General features: G+C 35.1%; 1 protein-coding gene across 1 annotated transcript in view; it reads left to right on the top strand.

Moving 5' to 3' along the window:
* LOC129226191 (SEC14-like protein 3) overlaps positions 1 to 21,646 on the top strand; it is a 66,424-nt gene that overhangs the window by 22,663 nt on the left and 22,115 nt on the right. The window contains exons 2-4 of the mRNA XM_054860790.1: positions 9,041 to 9,117; positions 13,970 to 14,039; positions 20,367 to 20,410. Of these exons, the coding sequence (XP_054716765.1) occupies positions 9,064 to 9,117; positions 13,970 to 14,039; positions 20,367 to 20,410 (168 nt within the window). The 5' untranslated portion in view covers positions 9,041 to 9,063. The remainder of the gene's footprint in view (positions 1 to 9,040; positions 9,118 to 13,969; positions 14,040 to 20,366; positions 20,411 to 21,646) is intronic.

The following is a 21,646-nucleotide window of genomic DNA, read 5'->3' as shown; positions in this document are numbered from 1 at the left end:
TTATAATATTAGGGCGCAGTCGAAGAAGAAATTTTCGAAATATGTAACCCTAAATCGCGGCATTAGTCCATCTTGGGTTTTAAGGATCGATGCCACGGGTGTCGACCCACGTCATCATCATTCTTATGGATCCACACTGTGCAGGAAAGAGTCAAAAAATTCATAAAATAACTAGTTTGACCACCTATTAGGTGGAAAGCCAAACTTCCTGTTTATAGGCGGAAATGTACGCATCTATTGGTCACATTAAAAATCTGCGGAGCAACGCGCATCAAATTTTTACTTTCCTCCCCTCATCCAGATAGACTGGTCTTACCTAGGCGTTTTTATACGAATAGTTTTTACTACAAATTCTTACATATTTTCTTTTCTCAATATTTAATTTAAATCTTACGGACTGTTTGAGAATTTGCCTAAATGTAAAGATATTGAGATCAACTGCAATTTTTGAGTGTTGTAATCAAGAATTCATACACTTACTTTATATAAAACGTTTGAGTCCGAAGCAAGCTTATAGAAATATTCTTTAGAATTAAAAAAAAAATTTCAGTCAACTTTTCTGTTAAAATAATAAAATAATGAATAAACACATGAAAGTTTGCTTAGTGGGTCGTAAAAGTATCGCAAAGTACAAAAATAAATAAATAAATAAAATAAAAAATAAAGGGAAATAATTAAATACATATCGAAAAAATTAAAAAAATGGGAAGTAGGGTGTTGAGAAGGGGAAAATGGGTGTCGGTTGGTTGCCTGTCTCACCAACTATGACTCCGCAGCCATTACTGAAATGCAGACTCGAAGGAGAAATGACAGACTCCGACTCTAACCCTAGGAGTTTTGTCGACTCTCCACTCCGACTCCTTTTCTCCAAAATCAGTCCGACGCCAACTCCGAAACCTTGTTTTTAATGTGAAATATTGATCGTCAAGATGAATTATTCTTATTTTCTTTCTAAAGTTTCAAAGATTTCTATTTTTGGCAACGGGAAATAAAAGTAAATTCGGAGTGCTTTAATTTTTACCAGAAAGAAACAGTTGTGCTGACGATTTTATTTTTGAGGAAAATGATTTGTTTAAGAAGACTTTTTTTATTCATTCATTTATTTTTCTAAAGAATATTTATTAATAACATCCGAGCCCCCTTTTTTAACCTACAATAAAGAGTTTAAAACAATTTAAAGAAATGCATTTGGATGTTTTTTGTTATTTTTTAATGTTTATTTTAATTGAAAGATTTGTACTTCTTTAGGTACAAATGTACTGCCAAACATTAAAAATAACGTTTCAACGCAAGTTCTATTACAAAATACATTTTCTTTCTTTATATGCTGCAATTCTCAAAACAAGTTTCCAGTTTTGCCATCTTAAAATTCCATTTTCCTCATAACCGTAACTCATGTGATCTTTTTTTTTTTTTTTTCTGAGGAACTAAATAGAATAACAGTCGGAATGGTGATTCGCTAAGTGAAACCTCAGTAAGTAGTCGACCGGTTAAGTAGTCTCTCCGTTTACGTGGTCATTTTTCTTTGGTCCCGAAAAGGTCTCATTCACAGTAATGTAAAATGATCCTCCTTTACTGGTCACCAAATTTAATTTTACCCGGTTAACTAGTCACTCAAAAATTGTTTTCTAAAATTCCTTTTCCTTATCGGATCTTAGAAAATAGTGTCGGACTTAGTTGAAAGGCTGTTTGATAGTCATTTTTCCTTGAAATCTCGATCTTCGGTTCTGGTCATTCAAAGCATACTTCTTGCTGTGACTCTGCCGAGTGCCAAGAGTATGAATCAAACTCCTTTCAACAAGACATACAAAATCTAATACTTGGAGAAAGTTAGTCAGTATTTAACATCCGTTCAAGGAACTACAAACACAGAATTTAAAGCTTGATGTATGTTAGAAGAGATCGTTCTTTTCCGTAAGCAACAACTTCATCAGTCAACATTAAACGATTGTAAAAATGTAATTACATTAAGTTAAAATAAGTTGTTGTTATTATTTAGTAATGTATAAGTAAGAGAAAATAAAACAAAGTAACTATCATTAGTATTTCCCCCCTTTTTACTTTCTTCTATATCTAATATATAGAAGAAAGTATTGGATTCGTGCAAATTTTCGAATTTCGAATTTTGACGGATTCGAACGTTTTGAGGTGCGCTGAGTCCATTTCGACTATTTTTGGAAAATGTCTGTCTGTCTGTGTGTGTGTATGTGTGTGTATGTGTGTATATGTGTGTGTGTGTATGTGTGTGTGTCACGTCTGTGTGTGAGCAGTTTTTTGTGGCCGCTCTACAGCAAAAACTACCGCATGAAATCGAACGAAATTTGGTACACATATGTGCCCCTATGTGAACTTGTGCCCATTGGTTTTTGGCGCGAATTCCTCCAGGGGGGGTGGAGCAATGGGACGTTTTTTGAGTTACGCGTGATTGCTATTCCTCAGGAAGTAACGGGCGGAATCAAACAAAATTTGGTCCATATGTTGCCAGTAACAGGAACAGGTGCTGATTCAATTTTGGTGCCAATAACTCAAACGGGGGTTGAGCTATAGAACGTTTTTTGTCGTTAATTGTGACTGCTGTTTCTCAAGAAATAATGAACGGAATGAAAAAAAAATTTATCGGCTGGTAGCCCTTAGTGGGTATAAGAGCTGATTTTATTTTGGTGTCAACAGCTAAAAAGCGGGTAGCGCAATCGCCCGTTCTTTTTTTCCATTGTGAGTGCCCTATCTCAAGAAGTAATGCTACGTTCTGGTTGAAATTTGGAATATATGTGAATCCATATGTAAACAGGCTTCGGTTCAATTTTGACACCAATCGCTCCAAGGTGTTGGTTTTTTTTTTCGAATAAAATTAGCTTTATTAATGCAACAATGAGAAAGATAAATCGTAATAGATTGTCGTCTGCGTATTTCTCGTGATTTTAATTATTGGAAATGATCGGAAATATTATCTCAATGATTTAAAATTTTTAACTGTTGCCATCTTATGTTCGTTAACAAATAAAATATTTGTAATTAATTCAAGTAAGGCTTTTAAAATAACTTTCAATTTTCGCTCTTTGCTTTGCTCTTGTAATAATTCAGACATTGGGATGGTCGTCAAGTTTTTGCATGTGTAATTTTGTTTTTGTTGGGAATATTGCTTCCTCGTCAAGCATGGGGAGGGATCAGAAAAAAAAGAAAAATATAGAAGAAAGTTTCGTGATGGCCACAACATACTAGTTAATTATTGCACTAATTTATAGACATTGATTACATAAGCTATTGTTTTCTCACAGAATTCTACTGCTATTCATGAGCATTTGTAAGGCTTTTTTTTTTTCTTCCTTAATTTCCCACTCCACATAAGTAGTCACTCCGCATAAGTGGTCAAAAATATTTTGTCCCTTGAGGGACGACTTAACGAGGTTTTACTGTATTACCAAATGGGGGATGAATCGCTGCGATTTTCACCGCGGTAAACAGCAGCTTCCCGCGAAAAACAAAAGAATTGCAAGCAGCCCTGTAGGGTCATGATTTTCGAAATGGAAAAGATATAATCTACATTTTTTAAGATTCCTATCTTCAGTACGTTCATAAGAAATTATTTTGCAAATTGTACGACAAAGTTTGTTATTACTGATTTCGACTTTCTATATCAGTCAGTTTGTGGGTTGTTGAAACTTTTATTTGTTACTAGCGGTATCCGCACGGCTTTGCCCGTAGTAGAAAATTAAAAGGTCATTTGGTTCGCCTGTATATTTACAAATAATGGATGAATTTCTCGCCAATTTGCTGTATTCATTTGGTCGCCCATGTGACGGTTTCACGTTTTGAAAATTTGGTAATTCGCTCGTCCATGTTATGGTAAGTTGCTACGGCCGAAAGGTCTAAGAGCTATGCGCGTAACAGACATACAGACATCCAGAGACACAGACTTTCAGCTTTATTATTAGTAAAGATACTGGATTTATTTCTAACTAGTGGTACCCGCACGGCTTTGCCCGTAATAGAAAAATTAAAAGGTCTTTTGGTTCGCCTGTATATTTACAAATAATGTATGGTGAATTTTCTCGCCAATTGGCTTGTGCCCATGTTACGCTTCCAAGTTATGATAATTTCGTAATTTACTCGTAAATCTTATGATAGTTTTGTTCTTAAAATTGGAATAGAAAAAGAACCACATCGAATTTTCGAAAAATCGCTTCGAGGTGCACACTCCCGTGCTACAAACTAACTTTGTGACAAATTTCATGAAAATCGGGCGAACGGTCTAGGCGCTATGCGCGTCACAGATATCCAGACATCCTACAGACATCCTCCGGATATCCAGACATCCAGACAGAGAGACTTTCAGCTTTATTATTAGTAAAGATGACTTTCAAATTGGATGCTTTTGTACAACAAGTTGCCGTATTTCTGTTCATATTTCACAGTCTTCTACACATAGTATCTCTCTTTGAGAGGGTTAGGGAGTTTTGAGAAATTGTGATAGTTTGTGACAAAGGGAAGGAAGGGTAGGGGCACCCCGATAGGAGGTCACAGGAATTCTCTATGAAATAGCTAAAATTTTTTCTTATTTTTGCTAATCGTCTCTGACGATTCGTCAATTTGAGGATATAATGGGGTCGTTTCCAAAATTTTAAAAGTATTTTTTTCTGAAAGCGCATGCTTAAAAACCTAAGATCTGTCCATTTTTTTAAATAATTTGTTTAAGTTTAATATTTAAAAAAAATTACTTAAATCGGCGAGCTTTCATTGTTTATGCTTCTGCCGATGACATCACAAATGATGAAATGCCATTCAGTGTTGCCATTCACAGAGCAAAATATTTAATTCGCATCTTTACTCACGTGTATTGGCAACGATAGGGTTGATAGCAAGCGTCGAGAGCAATTTTAATTCGCTTCTTGATTATCATAACGTGCAAACGTGGTAGATATATGCGCCAAAGAGCATCATTTGTGACGTCATCAAGACCACGCCTTGTTTGAAAAATCAGACATATAAAAAAATTAATTAAAAAATAGCTGTTGGGAAATTGAAAGTATTCTCTGGGTCCATGTTATTATTTTTTTTTTGCTTATTCTATCAATTTCAGTGACTAAAAGTACTACTTTTGATGGAAGGAAACAACCCCATTGCAATATTGCTCTTTTTAAGCACCGGAATGTCCGTTTTCAGAAGATGCACTTCTGTGTGCTTACTCGTATTTTATCAGCCGGCCAAATTTGGGCTTCCATTCGTCATTTTCCGCCCACCTAAAGTTTTTGGTTTTGGGCTCCCCTGGGGAGGTGGTACCAAGAGAGGAAATGTCACACATTTTGGTTGTAATAAAAACAATTTTTGTAACAATATGTTCATGCAATATCGTTGCCTCAGAGCAACATTAGGATATCTTAGTATTATATTCCTGGAATTGGATGTCTTACTGTTGCTATGAGGCGACGATTTGGCCTCCCCTGCGGAGGGAGTAACAAGAAGGGAAACGTCACACATTTTGATTGTAATAAAAACATTTTTTTGTAACAATATATTCATGTAATATCGTCGCCTCAGAGCAACATTAGGATATCTTAGTATTATATTCCTGGAATCAGATGTCTTACTGTTGCTATGAGGCGACGATTTGGCCTCCCCTGCGGAGGGAGTAACAAGAAGGGAAACGTCACACATTTTGGTTGTAATAAAAACATTTTTTTAAAAATATGTCCATCTAATATCATCGCTTCAGAGCAACAGTAGGATATCTTAGTGTTATATTCCTGGGATTAGATGTCTTACTGTTGCTTTGAGGCGACGATTTGGGCTTCCCTGGGGAGGGAGTATCAAGAAGGGAAGCGGCATACATTTTGGTTGTAATAAAAACATTTTTTGTAACAATATGTTCATGTAATATCGTCGCCTCAGAGCAACAGTAGGATATCTTAGTGTTATATTCCTGAGATTAGATGTCTTACTGTTGCTCTGAGGCGACGATTTGGACTTCCCTGGGGAGGGAGTATCAAGAAGTAGATAGATGTAATAAAAACATTTTTTTAACAATATGTTCATGTAATATCGTCGCCTCAGAGCAACAGTAGGATATCTTAGTGTTATGTTCCTGGGATTAGATGTCTTACTTTTGCTTTGAGGCGACGATTTTGTGTAACATGTGACTAGACGAGAGGGTGAGTGAAGTGTGATACATAGTGACGAAGAAGGAGGAGGTTTAAATATGTTGCAAAACACTGTGTCATCACTTACATACTGCGTTTCACTTAATTTATAGGATTCTGGAAGGAAGGTGATATTTATAATGAATCTTGATTATTCGTATGCGGATTATCCGGCAATTTAATTATCCGTGCAATTTGAAAATCACTTAGTTTATTTTTTTGGTTTTCTGCACTAATACAAGAACTCTTCACAAATCATAGTAGCATTGTGCGTTAAATATTGCCAACATAAAATTATCAACACAAAACTTAGAGCTATTGGTTGGTTGGTTCTATTGGGTTTCGTGTGGCGCAAGAGTCTTAAGATACGAAACTGCACCAAACAATAGTAAAAAAACTAAGGAGATTAGTTGGTTAGATGACGAAAGAGCCTTGAAAAAGAGTATGCTGCACCAAGCAATTATTTCTTAAACATATACAGAATGTCGAAAAATGGTACTAGTAATAAATTATTGAATAAACGACGTAAAACTTTAGAGCTTCGAAAGAAATTGTTGATAAAAAAAATAAACGAAGTTTTAAATTTAGAAAAACAGAATCGTGTACTGAAATATGATTAATGAAAGAACAAAGACACATAATGGCAAAATAAAAATAAATAAGCAAGACAAACACCAAATTAAATACTTAGTGTTTTTCTTGCTGTGATAACTATTGTGAAGTTGATCGATACATTGACAAACAAGTACATAAAAAGTGAATTGGTGTTATTTGAAGTCTGGCCGCTAACTTCTTAAACAAGAAAATGGGACAAAAACTTTTTTTCAAAAGTAAAATTACGTTTTCATTAAGGTTTTTCGAAATTTCTTAGTTAACTGAACTATATGTTGGTTTTCAAATATAGAGGCAATTGGTCTTTTCTGCATTCGCTCGTGTCCACGCTTCGAACATAATGACCAGTTTTAAAGGGGCACCAAGAAGGAGTTTGTCATTTGTATCCCTATTTCTTGTGACAAACTGTCACACTTCATAGTCTCAAATACGACTAAGAAAACCTACCTTCGTCGAGATTCCTCACAATTCACGAATTTTGCTGGAATCTGCCAACTTTCTGCAGATTTTAACCCGCTTTTATTAGCTTCACTTGTATGTTCGTAGCTCTCCTTTGGACTAAGAGCTAGTGGCTTACATTCCACCACTTTATGATCGATCGTTCGTGGCCGAGCGGTCTAAGGCGCGGGTCTTCGCTGACGTCCACCCCCGGGAATCATCGGGCGTGCGTTCTAATCTACACCGAAATTAAATTTATAATCTTGCAGCTCAATTTTCGCCCATTTATTGTGATCGGATTCTTTTAAAATTTGGAATGCAACCTCAGACCCGATGACAATGCAATATTCTATAATCAATTTATCTGTGGATAAAAATACTTACATTTAGCAGACGACGAATGGGGACTCACACAAGGATGCGAAAAAGAAATAGATAAAATAATAGTTTAAAAAACTAAAAAAAAAAACACGCTTTAGTAGCAAAATGTACCAAAAAGTAAAAAAAAAATCTTTGGATGGCAAGTAAATAAAGTAATTGACTAAACACTTAATTTTACTGTAATAGAAAAAAAAGCTTGGGGGGCTTCTTATCAGTTGTCTTAAATTTCTTCCACTTGTTATCCGCATGCAAGTCTACAAAGGCTTTACAGATATCTGCAAAATGTCTTCTTTAATTCAAAGATACTTGCAGAAAATCTGTTGAATTACTCAAACTTAAAGTTTTAAATCGCGATAACCTTAAGCTACTAATTTTGTGCAGTAACACGTTGTTCACTTTCCTTTCATTATATTTACACATGTGTTTGTTTATTTATCTTATATCTTTAAACAAGCAATTCTTGTGGGTATGTATATATTTCGTATCTCGAAAACGGCTCTAACGATTTGGATGAAATTTTGGATTTAATTGTAGTTTTGCATTCTAAGTTCATCTACATCAGTGTTTTTTTCTGTAAAAACGCGATTTTTTACAAAAAACAGTTTTTTAATATAAAGTCAAATTGAGTTAAGCCTTGAAGTAAACTCTGAATTGACGCATCAGGCAGACGATTTGCAACCATAACAATGAAAATTTGTCTCTTCTCGCTTTAAAATTTTATTCTTGCTTAGGGTTGCCAGGCTTGGCTGATATTGGCCACTTTGGCTAATTTCAATCATACTTGGCTGAAACAAATTCAAAAGCATTATGTAAGTCGATGTAAGGCTTTTTTCTTTTTTAAGTGAAACTATTGCTTGACCATCCTATTTTATTTTATTTATTTATTTTCTTTTTACACTTCGAAAAGTTTAGCATGTTTTTTACATCACGCATCTAAATTTTATTTCGAAGAAGCGTATGTCTTGAGATTGTTTATGTTTTGTTAAGTCAGTTGTTATCATTTGTAGGAATGGTTTGTGGTAAAAACTACAAGTACTTATTCAAAAAAAAAAAAAAAAAATCTCGATTGGGATAAAATCGTGAAGCGCATCATAGTATGAAAGGAAGTATTCGGTTAAAAATCGATTTCACCATAGCAAAACTAAGGTCAAAATTACTGACAAGAAAATTGTATAGTGGAAACAAATGTAACAGATAGTTTAAAGCAAAATGTTGATTTAATTACATTCAGAATCTTCTTTGTTTGGTACTTTAGTGTTATAAGAAGGTCGAGTGCTTAACATTTCGTTAACGTGAAGCTTTTTAAGTATATTTGGAAAAGTGTTGAACCTTAAAAAACACGAGTTGACAAAAAATAATTCTTTTAAAGCCGAGCGAGGCTCGGTCGTCCAGGTACTGATCTCTAATACGTTGAATAAATTGTGGCTGATTCATTCAACATAAAAAATAACAATTATACTTTTTTTTCTTTACAGTTTTGTGTTGATAGCACATTTCCATGGAAGACTCGGCAGTGTATTTATCGGACTCCCAATATGAAGCTCTCAAACAGGTAAAGTTGCTGCTATGGCATGAGACACTGCAGTGTCTGTGTTTAAGTTTTTTTTCTTGCACGATTACCAGTTTACTTCAAATTTCTATTTTCTTTTAAAATAGATAGGATTGAATGATTTTCTAAAAGTTTGTTTATTTAGAGAAACGTCCCCGCTTAATTTCAGCAATTCGTTTCCAAAATTTTAAAAGTATTTTTTTTCTGAAAGAGCATGCTTAAGAACATAGGATTTGACCATTTAAAAAAATTTGTTTAAGTTTAATATTAAAAAAAAACTTAAAACGGAGCGCTTTCATTGTTTACGGCTTCTGCCGATGACATCACAAATGATGAAATGCCATTCAGGGTTGCCATTTTCACACAGCAAAATATTTAATTCGCATCTTTACTCACGTGTATTGGCAACGATAGGGTTGATAGCAAGCGTAGAGCGCAATGTTTAATTCGCTGCTTGATTATCATAACGTGGAAACGCTGTAGAAAGATGCGGCAAAGTGCATCATTTGTGACGTCATCCAGACCACGCCTTGTTTGAAAAATCGGACATTTTAAACAATTAATTAAAAAATAACTGTTGGGAGAATGAAAGTATTTCTTGGGTCCATGTTATATTTTTTGCTCATTCTATCAATTTCAATGATTAAAAGTAGTACTTTTGACTGAAGAAAACCACCCCATTCAAGCTGCCCTGATATTACAAACGCTTGTAGGCATTTTTGCAGTTCCTGGACCGCTCACACTAGAAAGGGTGGTCTCAGATCTGACGTAATCTGATCTTCATTCATCGAGTTTTCTCCAACAGTGTAGACAAAAATGTTAGAAATACGATGGCATACTGCCGTGGGCAGGTAAAGAGCAATAACTGCAAAGTTTTCGTTTTTCATTTTTTTTTTTTTTTTTTTTTTTTTTTGCGTTTTTATCATCTAGGAGGGTAACGGCACCAGTGGTAGACATGCTTAAAACATCGCTCTCGGGTTAACTCAATTTTATGAGCAATTTGATGTATTTAGACTTTTTAAACTATTTTTTTCTCGTGCAATTACATCTCATCTAACATTTCGCTGCTTCTGGAACCTCTGAATCGGGTAATTCTATTTTTATTTGCTATTTTGAAAAAAGGTCTGACCCCCCAGTAACAGACACCGAAAATCTGATCATACCCAGGAACAGACAGTCTCTAGAAGGATGAGTAACAGACAGGATGATGAAAGGATGATTAATAAACAAAATTCCCTCTTCTCTTCAAAATTTACAAAAAAATTTTTCCAGAACTAAAGTCGTATTAAATTCAAATGAACATGAACCTTGTGGAAGTACTGACCTTGTACCTGTACTGACCTTGTGGTAGCTGTTCATAACCTTCCACCACTGCCTTGAAAATACCAACTGGCTCATAAAATTCACTCTGATAACACTAGATGACTGCACCGTATTCATGGGCTACAACATTAGTTTTACTCGCTCATGAATGTCTGTCACCGGACCCTTGTCTGTTTCTGGTGACCTTTACAGGGGCGGATCTAGAAGGGGGCCATGGGGGCCATGGCCCCTCCCAAAGCCTTGTGATAGTAGGATTTTTTTTAAGAAAAAAAAAAACGAAAATATTATGAGAAAATAACAAAATTTAACACATGTTTTTTACATTAAAAGAAAATTAAGGCCTTAATTGGGAGAGAAATTATATCTCTCTCCTAGAAAAAGAACTATTATTTCCAAAATTTTACTCCTTCGTTTACATCATATCTAGATCCCAACTTTAGACACTTGGACGTTCTCTAAATGCTGTTGTCCTCCGAGTCACCTATTGCTCACGAGACCAACGAGAGCTTAAATTTGCGTATTTATGGCTTTAATTTCGAAATTTTTCGGAGGGAGTGCTCACAAATCCTCCATCGCTTTCTCTAATATGTGCAAAAATAGCTTAAAATTAGATTTTTAGAGCGTCTAAGGTAACATATTAAGGAAGGGGGGATTCCAAACACCCTCACTCTCCCTTTAGTATCATTCATTTTAATAATGTTTCTCGAGAGTTTGTTCAAAATTTGTGGACGGCCCCTCCCAAATTGATCGGCTAGATCCGCCACTGTGACCTTACCCTATTGTACGTTAGCTTTATTGTACAAGCTTGCTTATTTTGTTTCCGCTGAAAAAAAGCGCGAAAAAAAAACTTATAATTCCAAAATTTTCCTATTATAATTGAATCGAAAGCGCCTTTCTTCAAATATTTCGAAAACTCCTTTCTGCAGATACTGCCGTTTACCTGATTTTAAAAGTATAAGATCGTCGACGCAAAAGTGGTCAAATAATAGGGTTGTCACGATTTGAAGTTTCAATAACTGAGTAATTCTGCAGAATTTCAGCAAATATTCTCAAATTTTGCTGAAATCTGCAAAATCTGAAGATGTAGAATCAGAAGTAGATTTAAAATTTCTGCAATGTACTCTTAATGACTGCTGCAAATACTTGCCTTATGACAACAATAATTGAAAATGTAAAGTGTAAATACAACATACTATTAGTGGACTGCGTTGACACACTCTGCATTAGGGTTTTTCAAAAATACACATAAAAAAAAGGTTCACCTAGATCAGTGCTTCTCAACCTTTTTTACTTTGCGGCACACTTAAGAAATTTCTAGATCAACGGGGCACACTGAACCTAACTTCGTAATGGTAATATAAAAATGTTTTTATCATTCACTGGTAGAAAGACGGGGGGGGGGGCTTTTTTAATATAAATAAAACAATTATAACTAACGTAGTGTATTTTAATTTATTCAGAAAGTAGAAATACTTCAAATGTATTGAGGTTGATAATGAACAACAAAACTACCTATATCAGACTTTAAAGAAAATTATGCTTCATATGTTTCAAAGCATTTCCATCAAGCATGTCCTTAAAGTGTGCACACTGCAATTAAACGATTTATCAAATAATGTTTCAAAAACGAAGCAAGCACCTATAACTTCCGTTTGACGCTAATAAGACACTTCAGCCTACCTTGAGGAGTAAAGACGTTTGATGTTCGGCTCTATCCTGGAAAGAGCTACATGAAGTTCTGGTTCCAGGCTTAGAGATGATTTCTTGCTGTTTTTTTATAAGTGTGAGGGCTGAGAAGCTGAGTTCGCAAAGATATGTAGTTGAAAATGGTAGCAGCACATCAATAGCAAGAAAAGAGATGGTGACATACTCATTTATAACCAGCAACCAAAATTCGTTCAGAGCGGCACTTCGCTCAACATTGAGTACGGTCGCTCTTAAGGTCCATAAATTCTTCTCGCGGCTTCAAAGAAAAGTCTTTAACTGATGCATCGGCAGATAAAGAGAATGGATCGCGAATCCAGTCATACCGTTCTATGTCAGTATTCTTGAAATAGTGCTTAAACTTGTTCTGAAGTATGACTAAATGATCCGCTACCACATTCAGTAGCTTTTCTGCCATGCAATTTCCTTCACATACCACGTTGACGGTCTGTTTGAACATGTCCAATGAGCCACGATCTACTTCTTCTCTCCACAGCTGAATTTTTGATTTGAACCCGTTTAGCTCGCTCATACATGTAACCCAAATTCTCTCCTTGTCTTTACATTTTCCGATTCAATTCGTTAAGGTGTTCAAAAATGTCAGCCATGTACGTTAGTTTTGCCAGCCAATAGTTGTCTTGCAACAAACTGCTGTACTGCATTTCGTTTTTTAAAATCAAAAAATGGGGTCCCTCAATTCGAAAATTCTTGATAGTACCTTACCACATGAAAGCTAGCGAATCTCTGTATGAAGAAGTAGGGAGTTGTGATCTGCCCCAGTTCTTCACAGAGTATACGGCGAAAAGGCGAGAATTAAGCGGCCTCGATCTTATGAAATTCACGATTTTCACGACTTCAGCTCATCTGGTAAGTTCTTTGCCATGAGAGCTTCACGATGGAGTTAACAGTTTATGGTTTTAATTTCCAGTTTGTTAAGTCTCAGAATCGAACTTTGAGAAACTACGATAAAATGAAATTAGAATCGGAACTGGAAAAGAGGAAAACAAAAGTTAAAGCTTGGGCTAAAATTCTGGGCGGGGAGGGCACGATCTCTGACTGGAGGAGGCGGCGATATTCCCGTTTGTGAAAAATTTAGAAAAACTTCTGCATAATTAGTGCATTTCGTGGAAATTAGAATCCGTTTTCGCAAACTGAAAATAATAGGATCGTGAAAAGTTTAAAAGAGGTGGGGCAGAAAATCCCGCCTCTTTGATTCTTGGGTATGTCTTATTGCACATGACCGACAGGGTGAATTGAGAAGTTACAGAACGATACAAACGCTATTCGGTCGTAAGGTTGAAATAAAATACATCAAGGCTCTTTCTTTTTATACAACTACGAAAATACCGCGGCACACCGGGTTCCTTGTCACGGCGCACCAGTGTGCCGCGGCACACCGGTTGCGAAGCCCTGACCTAGATGACAGGACACCCCTCAATATTTTTAGACTTGTGGATAGCAATATACTGGAAGAATTTCAACTGAAAGACGGTGCTCAACCCCCTCCCCCAAACTTCATCAATAAGGGGGGGGGGATAAAAAAAGTACATTGAACTGAAAAAACAATGCCACATATTATAAAATTTGAGTAAGAAGCTAAAACTTTTACAGCATAATACTATTAGTAAGGCTCAAAAAAAAAAAAAAAAAAAAAGGGGGGGGGGGGGTCCTGGACTCTAGCTGAGAAAAAGGTTTTTTGAACCACCCTACTCCGCATCAGTGGTAATTTTAAACTTTCCTGAGAATTCGCAATTAATTCAGGTATAAAAATCAATTACTTTCCCTGCTATGCATGCATTTAAATATGTATTTTATTTTATATTCACAGTTCAAGAAAAATGTATCGGATATTCTAACACCAGGTCATTCAGACATCGCGCTCAATAAGTGGCTGAGAGGTAAGAATTTGAATTTTCATTTCTTAAAAACTAATTTTTGTGTAACAACGCTTTGTATTCTACCATGGCCTCACTAGATGGCGCTGACCCTTTTGAGCCCTTATAACTTCTGTGTTAAATGCAACTATGATCTGCTATGCATCAGCCAATCAATGTCAACGTCTCAAAGTTTGTTTATTTTTGATTGGATGTCGCCCATTTTGACCAAAAGAGGCGCTGGACGGAACCCTGCATTCACCAACCAAGGGCAACGTAATGGATAGCAGGGGTTCCCTGTAGCGCCCTCTTTGTTGCTATGAATTTCAGCGATTGTCACGGCCTATAAGTGTGAGCGAAGTATTGGTGGGGCCATGATTTTACACATTTTCTGATTCCCGGCACGTTTTGCTTTGTGTGTGATTCTTGTCCTAGGCCCGTATGAGAAAAGTCGTCTGTCAAAAAAGAAATCTGATTTGGTTGAAACTTTTTCTGAACAGTAGGAACAAAAGAATTGAACATCTCAAAAATAATGGGGTCATTTGCAAAACTTTAAAAGTATTTTTTTCTGAAAGAGCATGCTTAAAAACATAGGATCTGGCTACTTTTTAAATAATTTAAGTTTAATATTTTGAAAAAATTATTTAAATCGGAGCGCTTTCAATGTTTATGCTTCTCTCCGATGACATCACAAATGATGAAATGCCATTATGTGTTGCCATTCACAGAGCAAAATATTTAATTCGCATCTTTACTCACGTGTATTGGCAACGATAGGGTTGATAGCAAGCGTAGAACGCAATTTTAATTCGCCTCTTGGGGCCGTGGTAGCCTGATCGGTAGGGCATTGGACTCGGGGCCGGAGGGGCTCGGGTTCGGTCCCCGCTGGTCGAAGACCCACCGTCGTCATTAAAGGGGACTGGGCGACGTTAAATATGCTCGTGGGCTCAATGTCCTCCAAGTGAAATGATACCTCTGGGGGTGCTAGTACCAGGTAGCTATTAGCTCTTGGACTAGTTCTAAATTCTCATTAACTGTTCGATCCGGTGATGGTGCTGCCATCTATCGGTATATAAAATAATGGAGGCAAGGCACTTAGTATGCAGTCCTCGACATAAATACAGTTGAAGTCAGTTGTGACTCTGAATAGGATAGGTTAATTCGCCTCTTGATTATCATAAAGTGGAATAGCGGTTGAAAATATGCGGCAAAGTGCATCATTTGTGACGTCATCAAGACCACGCCTTGTTTGAAAAATCGGACATTTAAAAAAAATAATTTAAAAAATGTTGGGGAAAATGAAAGTATTTTCTGGGTCCATGTTATTATTATTATTTGTGCTTATTCTATCAATTTCATTGACTAAAAGTACTACTTTTGACTGAAGGAAAAAACCCCATTATACATATCTTTTAAAATCAAGATTTTTCTTCAAAAGTAAAGATAAAAGTGTAATTGCAGCTTTTATGCTTGGTTTTCTTACTCTCAAAAGCTGATTTCCTATCTGCTGAAGCTTGAACGGTTTTATTCCTTAAAATGAACGTAAAATGGCAACTGCGCCAAAGGTTATGGGCATTGTGTCAATACAGAAACTTCTCCTCTTACGATACAAGCATAAATGAATCTGTCCAAGGCACAAGTTACCGAAGCCACACTATATAAACGACATTGTTTCTTTTGGATAATGTATTATAGTGCTATATCGTTATTGCACGTCTGTGCTATTTTTAATGCAGCGCTGCATACATTTACCATTGACTTTAGCATTACTACAGTGGCGGGAATTCGGGGGGGGGGGGGCGACCCCCTCCATTTATTTATTTTATTTTCCAATTTAAAGCCAAAACTAGAAATTATAAAAAAAAAAGCAGAAACGTCGAAATTTTCAGATCATAATTTTATTTCGTACTTTTGTTTACGACACATTATTTAGCACTAGCACTAACTTTTATTTTATGTATTTATTGTTTAGATATTAGTAAATCAATTTTTTTACTTAAACAAGCCGTACATGCTTAATGAAATTATTACCAAGTGTTTGTGACACATAAAAATACTTTGGGGTAAATAATGTAAGGTTAATTCATGTGTGTACATAATTCATGAAAATTTTAAGAAAAATGTGAGTCAAGCATCAATTACCGTTTATATGCTCTAAAAACCAGACTTAGCATACTTTTGTACTATTTTTTTCTTTTTTCTTTTCTTTTTTGCTGCCGGTAAAAATCCTATGGCTTTTAGTTATTTATTCTTCCTTTCTTTTTTTTTCTTTTTCCACCCCCCCCCCTTCATACATTTTTTTTTTCAGTCCCAATCGCCGCCTCTGGCATTGCATAAAATTGAAATTAAGAAGAAACCTAATACTAAAATTTTACGCAAATTTATATTTTCTTGGGACCTTATAAACTAACATTATTGCAATGAATATGTATCAAACTTGTCCTATATGGCACATTCCAAAAAATGTGCTTGTGTTATTTGCTTGTCACACTTTGCATTTTATGTCGGTCACTGCGTTGTAATTAACTAAAAAACAATGCAAAATGCTCTAAGAGTAAAAAGGATTGCAGACACATGTTCCGAAAGTACAAAGAACTCTATTAACGTTTGTCGGATGACTTCATATCAATAATTTCATTCTTTTTGCATTGAAAGCAATGCCGGTTCTGAACGTGATGGAATAAATTTTTATGCGTAAAATTTATTTATATCACCCATATTTTTAGAAAAGGAAGGAGGTTGTTGTGCTTCCATACGTAATACATAACCCTCGTTACATCGCGCCTCGTTATATCACTGATTCGGATATATCGCGCTTTTCCTTTGTCTCCCAAAAAATTATATGTTTGATAAAAAAATGTTGCTTTTTATTTAAACTCACCGCAATTTTTAAAAAAAAATATTTCTCAAATATATTCTCTTTTTTAGTTAAAAACAAAAACAAAACTTGCATGATTTCCAAGTACTTAGTTAAATACAGTTTCAGCTGCAACTTTCGATTCATATTCCACCATAAACCCATAAAAATATTTTTATATTTTTTTTAAAGAAAAATTGGTAGACTAATTTCTTTTTGATTTTACAAAAAAGAATCGTCCTAGTTCGATACTAAACTAAAGTTTTTGTTGGGGCACATGTCATTAAAATTTATGTTAATGCGTTAAAATTGCGTTAATTTTTATAACATCGGTTATATCGTGTTTTCGGATATATCGCGTTTTTTGTTGTCTCCCGACAAGCGCGATGTAACGAGGGGTTACTGTAATGTTCTCTTTTCTTTTTTTTGAATAAAAAACAATAAATTAAAATCCATTTATGCAACCTAATCAAGAAATAAACATTTTTTTTTGTACATTTCCAAAAGTTTGTTCAAAGCCTCTAAGACGATCATTTAGATAGGATAAAAATTTCTATGTAGGTTTCAATGTTAATATTATTTCAATTACTATAACTTGAATGAAACATTGTTCTAACCAAAAGAATGAAGCACGAGAGCGAAGTGTCCTGCCCAAGAGTTTTCATAAAACAATTTGTTTCGCAAAGTATTACTCCCCCAAAAGTAGGCTTGCCAGATTTCTGAAATGTTCAACCGGGACATCGGAAGAGCACCCCCCCCCCCCCTGTGTCGCGGGTATTCCAAAGGGTTTTCAACCTTGGCTGGCTTCTACAGGGTTTTAGACGGTATTTCATTTTTAATGCATTGAATTTTAACATTTTATTTCTTGCATGTTTATATTTTAAAGTTATTTAAGCAAGTAGAAACGCTTTGAATAAGCAAAAAAAAAATTAATTTGAATTTTTGGCATCTTGAATTCAAATTATGTTTTTCGCAATCACGAGTGTGTGTGTATGTAGGCGTGTGTGTTTGTGTGTGTGGGGGGTATGTGTGTTTGTGTGTAGGCATGTGTGTCTGTGTACAGGTATGAGTGTGTGGGAAGTTGTATGAGTGTTTGTGTGTGGTGGGGAATGTGTGTGTGTAGGCATATGTGTTTGTGTCTTTGTGCAGGCATGAGTGTGTGGGTAGTTGTGTGTATGTGAGTGTGATGAATTTGTGGGTAGTTGTGTGTGTATGTGTAGGTGTCTGTATGTATGCGTGTGTGTGTATGTGTGTAGCTATATGTATTTGTGTGTGCGAGTGTGTGTGTGTAGTTGTGTATGTATGCGCGTGTGTGTAGCATATGGATGCAACCTGGAGACGGTTTTCGCTATAGGAGCAGGCAGCATCGTGAGGAGCCGGTCGACGGTGGTGCTGCAGAGGGTGCTGGCGGAAAAATAAAATGATTGCACATCAAAACAATCAGATGAAAGCAATAAGCAATCATGATTGCTCAAAAAAAAAAAAAAAAATATTTACATACACTTTTTATTGGTTAGAACTCTTTTGGTTTCAATATTGTTGTAAGAACCTTCACAAGCTAATTCAATATTAACTTAACATTTTAATGTTGCAAATGAGAAAATAATTATCCTAAATAATCCTTCATAGTAAATTATTTTTAGACTTTTTTGGTTATCTATAGTCAAATTTATCATTTTCCGGGACGTGAAGTAAACCGGCCGGCACACCGGAATTTTGTCTGATATCCGGGATGTCCCGGTCAAACCGGATCGTTTGGCAAGCCTACCCAAAAGTAATTAGGCGGAGTGGGGTAAACCTACGAATTTTTCGTTTTTCAATATACAGTGAAACCTGTGTAAGTTGACCACTTGCGGTGCAATACTTTGGTGGTCAACTTAGACAGTTGGTCAACTTATAAAGGGGGTAATGATTTTTTTTTTTTTTTTTTGTCATTTCTTGCCCCATGTGTTAATTTTTTGACTAATTGACACTTACTCTTTCCTTTCAACTTAGTTTCATTGTTTAATATTACTTTGAAACAATAATTTAAAATGTTATTCAAATATTTTTTAGGGTTATTTTCTTAGAATGACGTATAATGTGTCATGTAAATTTTGAAATTTCAGTAAATTGATCAAAAAAACGAATCATTTTTTATAAAAAGTTGTTTAATATTAATAGTTCCTAAAAATTCATAGTTAATCAAAAACAACAAATTTTTCGCTTCTTTTTTTTTCTCATATACATTTAATACATTTATAACCATGATGATCTACTTTTCAACAAAATAAATCCTTATTGAAGTTTGGCGCACTTATTAGACACTAGTTTTGGAAATCCCATATGTGTCAGCTAATTTTCTCTGGATTCTTCACTTTTCAATTAATTCATACTTTTTGTCAATCTCAAGTTCAACTAACTTTCTTTTTGAAGCCATTTTATGTAAAACTATAACACAAAGAGCAACAAGCTGGACTATCATAGTTCAAAAAAGCAGTTGAGAGTGAAAATGTCGTATCTCTTAATCCCTTGCACCAGAAATACTGCAATGCAAGTAACTTTTACTCTAGCACAATTCCAGTGTTGCCACAAAATATTGCAACTGGAAAAAAATACTAAGTACTTTTCTGCTGACACATGTTTTCATTGAACAGAGAGTACAAAAGGTAATCTCAAATAGAACAACAAAAGAAAAACAAGTTTGGAGAATAAAAGGGTTCTTAGTAGTTTTTCAATGTGGGGGTTAAATTTACAAGGAGATTTAGTTATGCTGCTGTTTTATTTAGTTGGTAAAATGCTGGTCTGGCATCAAAAATATTCTTGGAAAGCTATTAAAAAAATAATAATAAAATAAAATAATTTGCTGAATTAATTTTTAAAAAATAAGCAAAGTGGTCCACTTACAAAGGGTTTTTTTGCAATACTCCAAACCAAATTTGGGGTACATTAGTGGTCAAGATAGACAGGTGGTCAAGATAGAAAGGTGGTCAAATTACAGAGGTTTTCTTTCATTATACAAGATAGTACTAATTCCGTTCCTGACAAAAGCGGTCAACATAGACAGGTGGTCAACTTACAAAGGTAGTCAACTTTACAGGTTTTTACTGTATATTGAAATAATTAATTTATTGTTGGTTTATACTTGTTCAGTTGCATTTGTAAGAGCTATCCCACTTTCTTTCACGTTTTTTGGACATGTTTACAAAGTAGTTTAATAAAACTTCATTCTCACTTTTTCAAAAAAAAAAAAAAAAAGAGAGAGAGAGAAAATACTTTTATTTCCTGGGAGAGGTACCTACCTTCATTATCCCTCCCACAAAACCACTATTTTTTGAAAGCGGAGTTTCTTGCAACGTCGAAACACGGGTCTGCAATTTTAATGCTGTTTGAGCACTTTCATGCAGTTTCTTGAGCATCATTTATTGCACTAAGAAAATTTTTTACGATGATGCAAATCGGTAATGATTTTCATCTTTTGATATATGTAATATTTTTTCCTCTCATTATTTCAGCCCGAAACTATAATTTAAAGAAGGCAGAAGCTCTTTTTCGTCAGGTATTTTTTTCCTTTGTATTTATAATCTTGTATTTAAAAAAAAATATTCAATTGTGCATTGAATGTGGTTTGACAGAAATATTAATCCTAAGTAACAATGGGGAATATATGTCGTGGTTATTACGTAAATAGTGGCATAATCAGTGGCGTCGACTATCGAGGGGCGGAGGGGGCGGTCCGCCCCGGGTGAAACCCGTCTGGGGGGTAACACCTAAAGTTGAATTGAAAATTTTTAAAAAATATGGAACTAAAATGCATTTTTAAGACTAAAAATTTGAAAACTTTCCGGGGGAAAAAACTGAAACCAATTATTTTCCCAAGTATTTGGAATACCTTTGAAATAATCAAGGGGCCATCATCTTTTGGTCTTGTGATGGCCCTGCACATATGCAACTACGGCAAATTATATTTAAAAAAAGTTCATGGTTTTTGTCTTTTTTGCATTAGTGCACTTAAAATTTCGTTCTTACACAAATGTACTAGTTTCTGAAAATTGTATGAATTTCATCTTTACTAATAATAAAGCTGAAAGTCTCTCTGTCTGGATGTCTGTGACGCGCATAGCGCCTAGACCGTTCGGCCCGATTTTCATGAAATTTGGCACAAAGTTAGTTTGTAGCATGGGGGTGTGCACCTCGAAGCGATTTTTCGAAAATTCGATGTGGTTCTTTTTTTATTCCAATTTTAAGAAAAAAACTATTATAAATTACGAAATTATCATAACGTGGAACCGTAACATGGGCACAAGTCAATTGGCGAGATACGAAATTATCATAACGTGGAACTTTAACGTCGGTACAAGCCAATTGGCGAGAAAATTCACCATACATTACTTGTAAATATACAGGCAAACCAAAAGACCTTTTAGGGTCGTTACGGGCAAAGCCGTGCGGGTACCACTCGTATTGAATAAACGAATAAATAAGAGCAAGAGCTTAAAGAAGGGGTTTTGAGGATGATTTTTTTTAAAATACTGTTATAACGAAATTTCAAGCATTGTAACTTACTATTTTATTTTTGTACCTTCAGTTTAAAACGTATAGAAAGAAATTATTACTTGATCGGTTAATACAATTAATTTAAACCGTCGAATAGTTAACTTGAAGTATAAGTCTATTTACCATTAGAAATGAGTACCCGTTCAAAACGGTCAGATGAAAGCTTAATTTTTGTTAATGTATACCCTTTCAAGCAATTTCTTTGTAAGCATATAGAAAATTCTGGTGTAACCTTTTA

This window comes from Uloborus diversus, chromosome 7, assembly GCF_026930045.1.
Source record: "Uloborus diversus isolate 005 chromosome 7, Udiv.v.3.1, whole genome shotgun sequence".
NCBI lineage: Eukaryota > Metazoa > Arthropoda > Arachnida > Araneae > Uloboridae > Uloborus > Uloborus diversus.
Note: the sequence above shows the minus strand (reverse complement) of the source record. Positions and strands in the feature narration are given on the sequence as shown.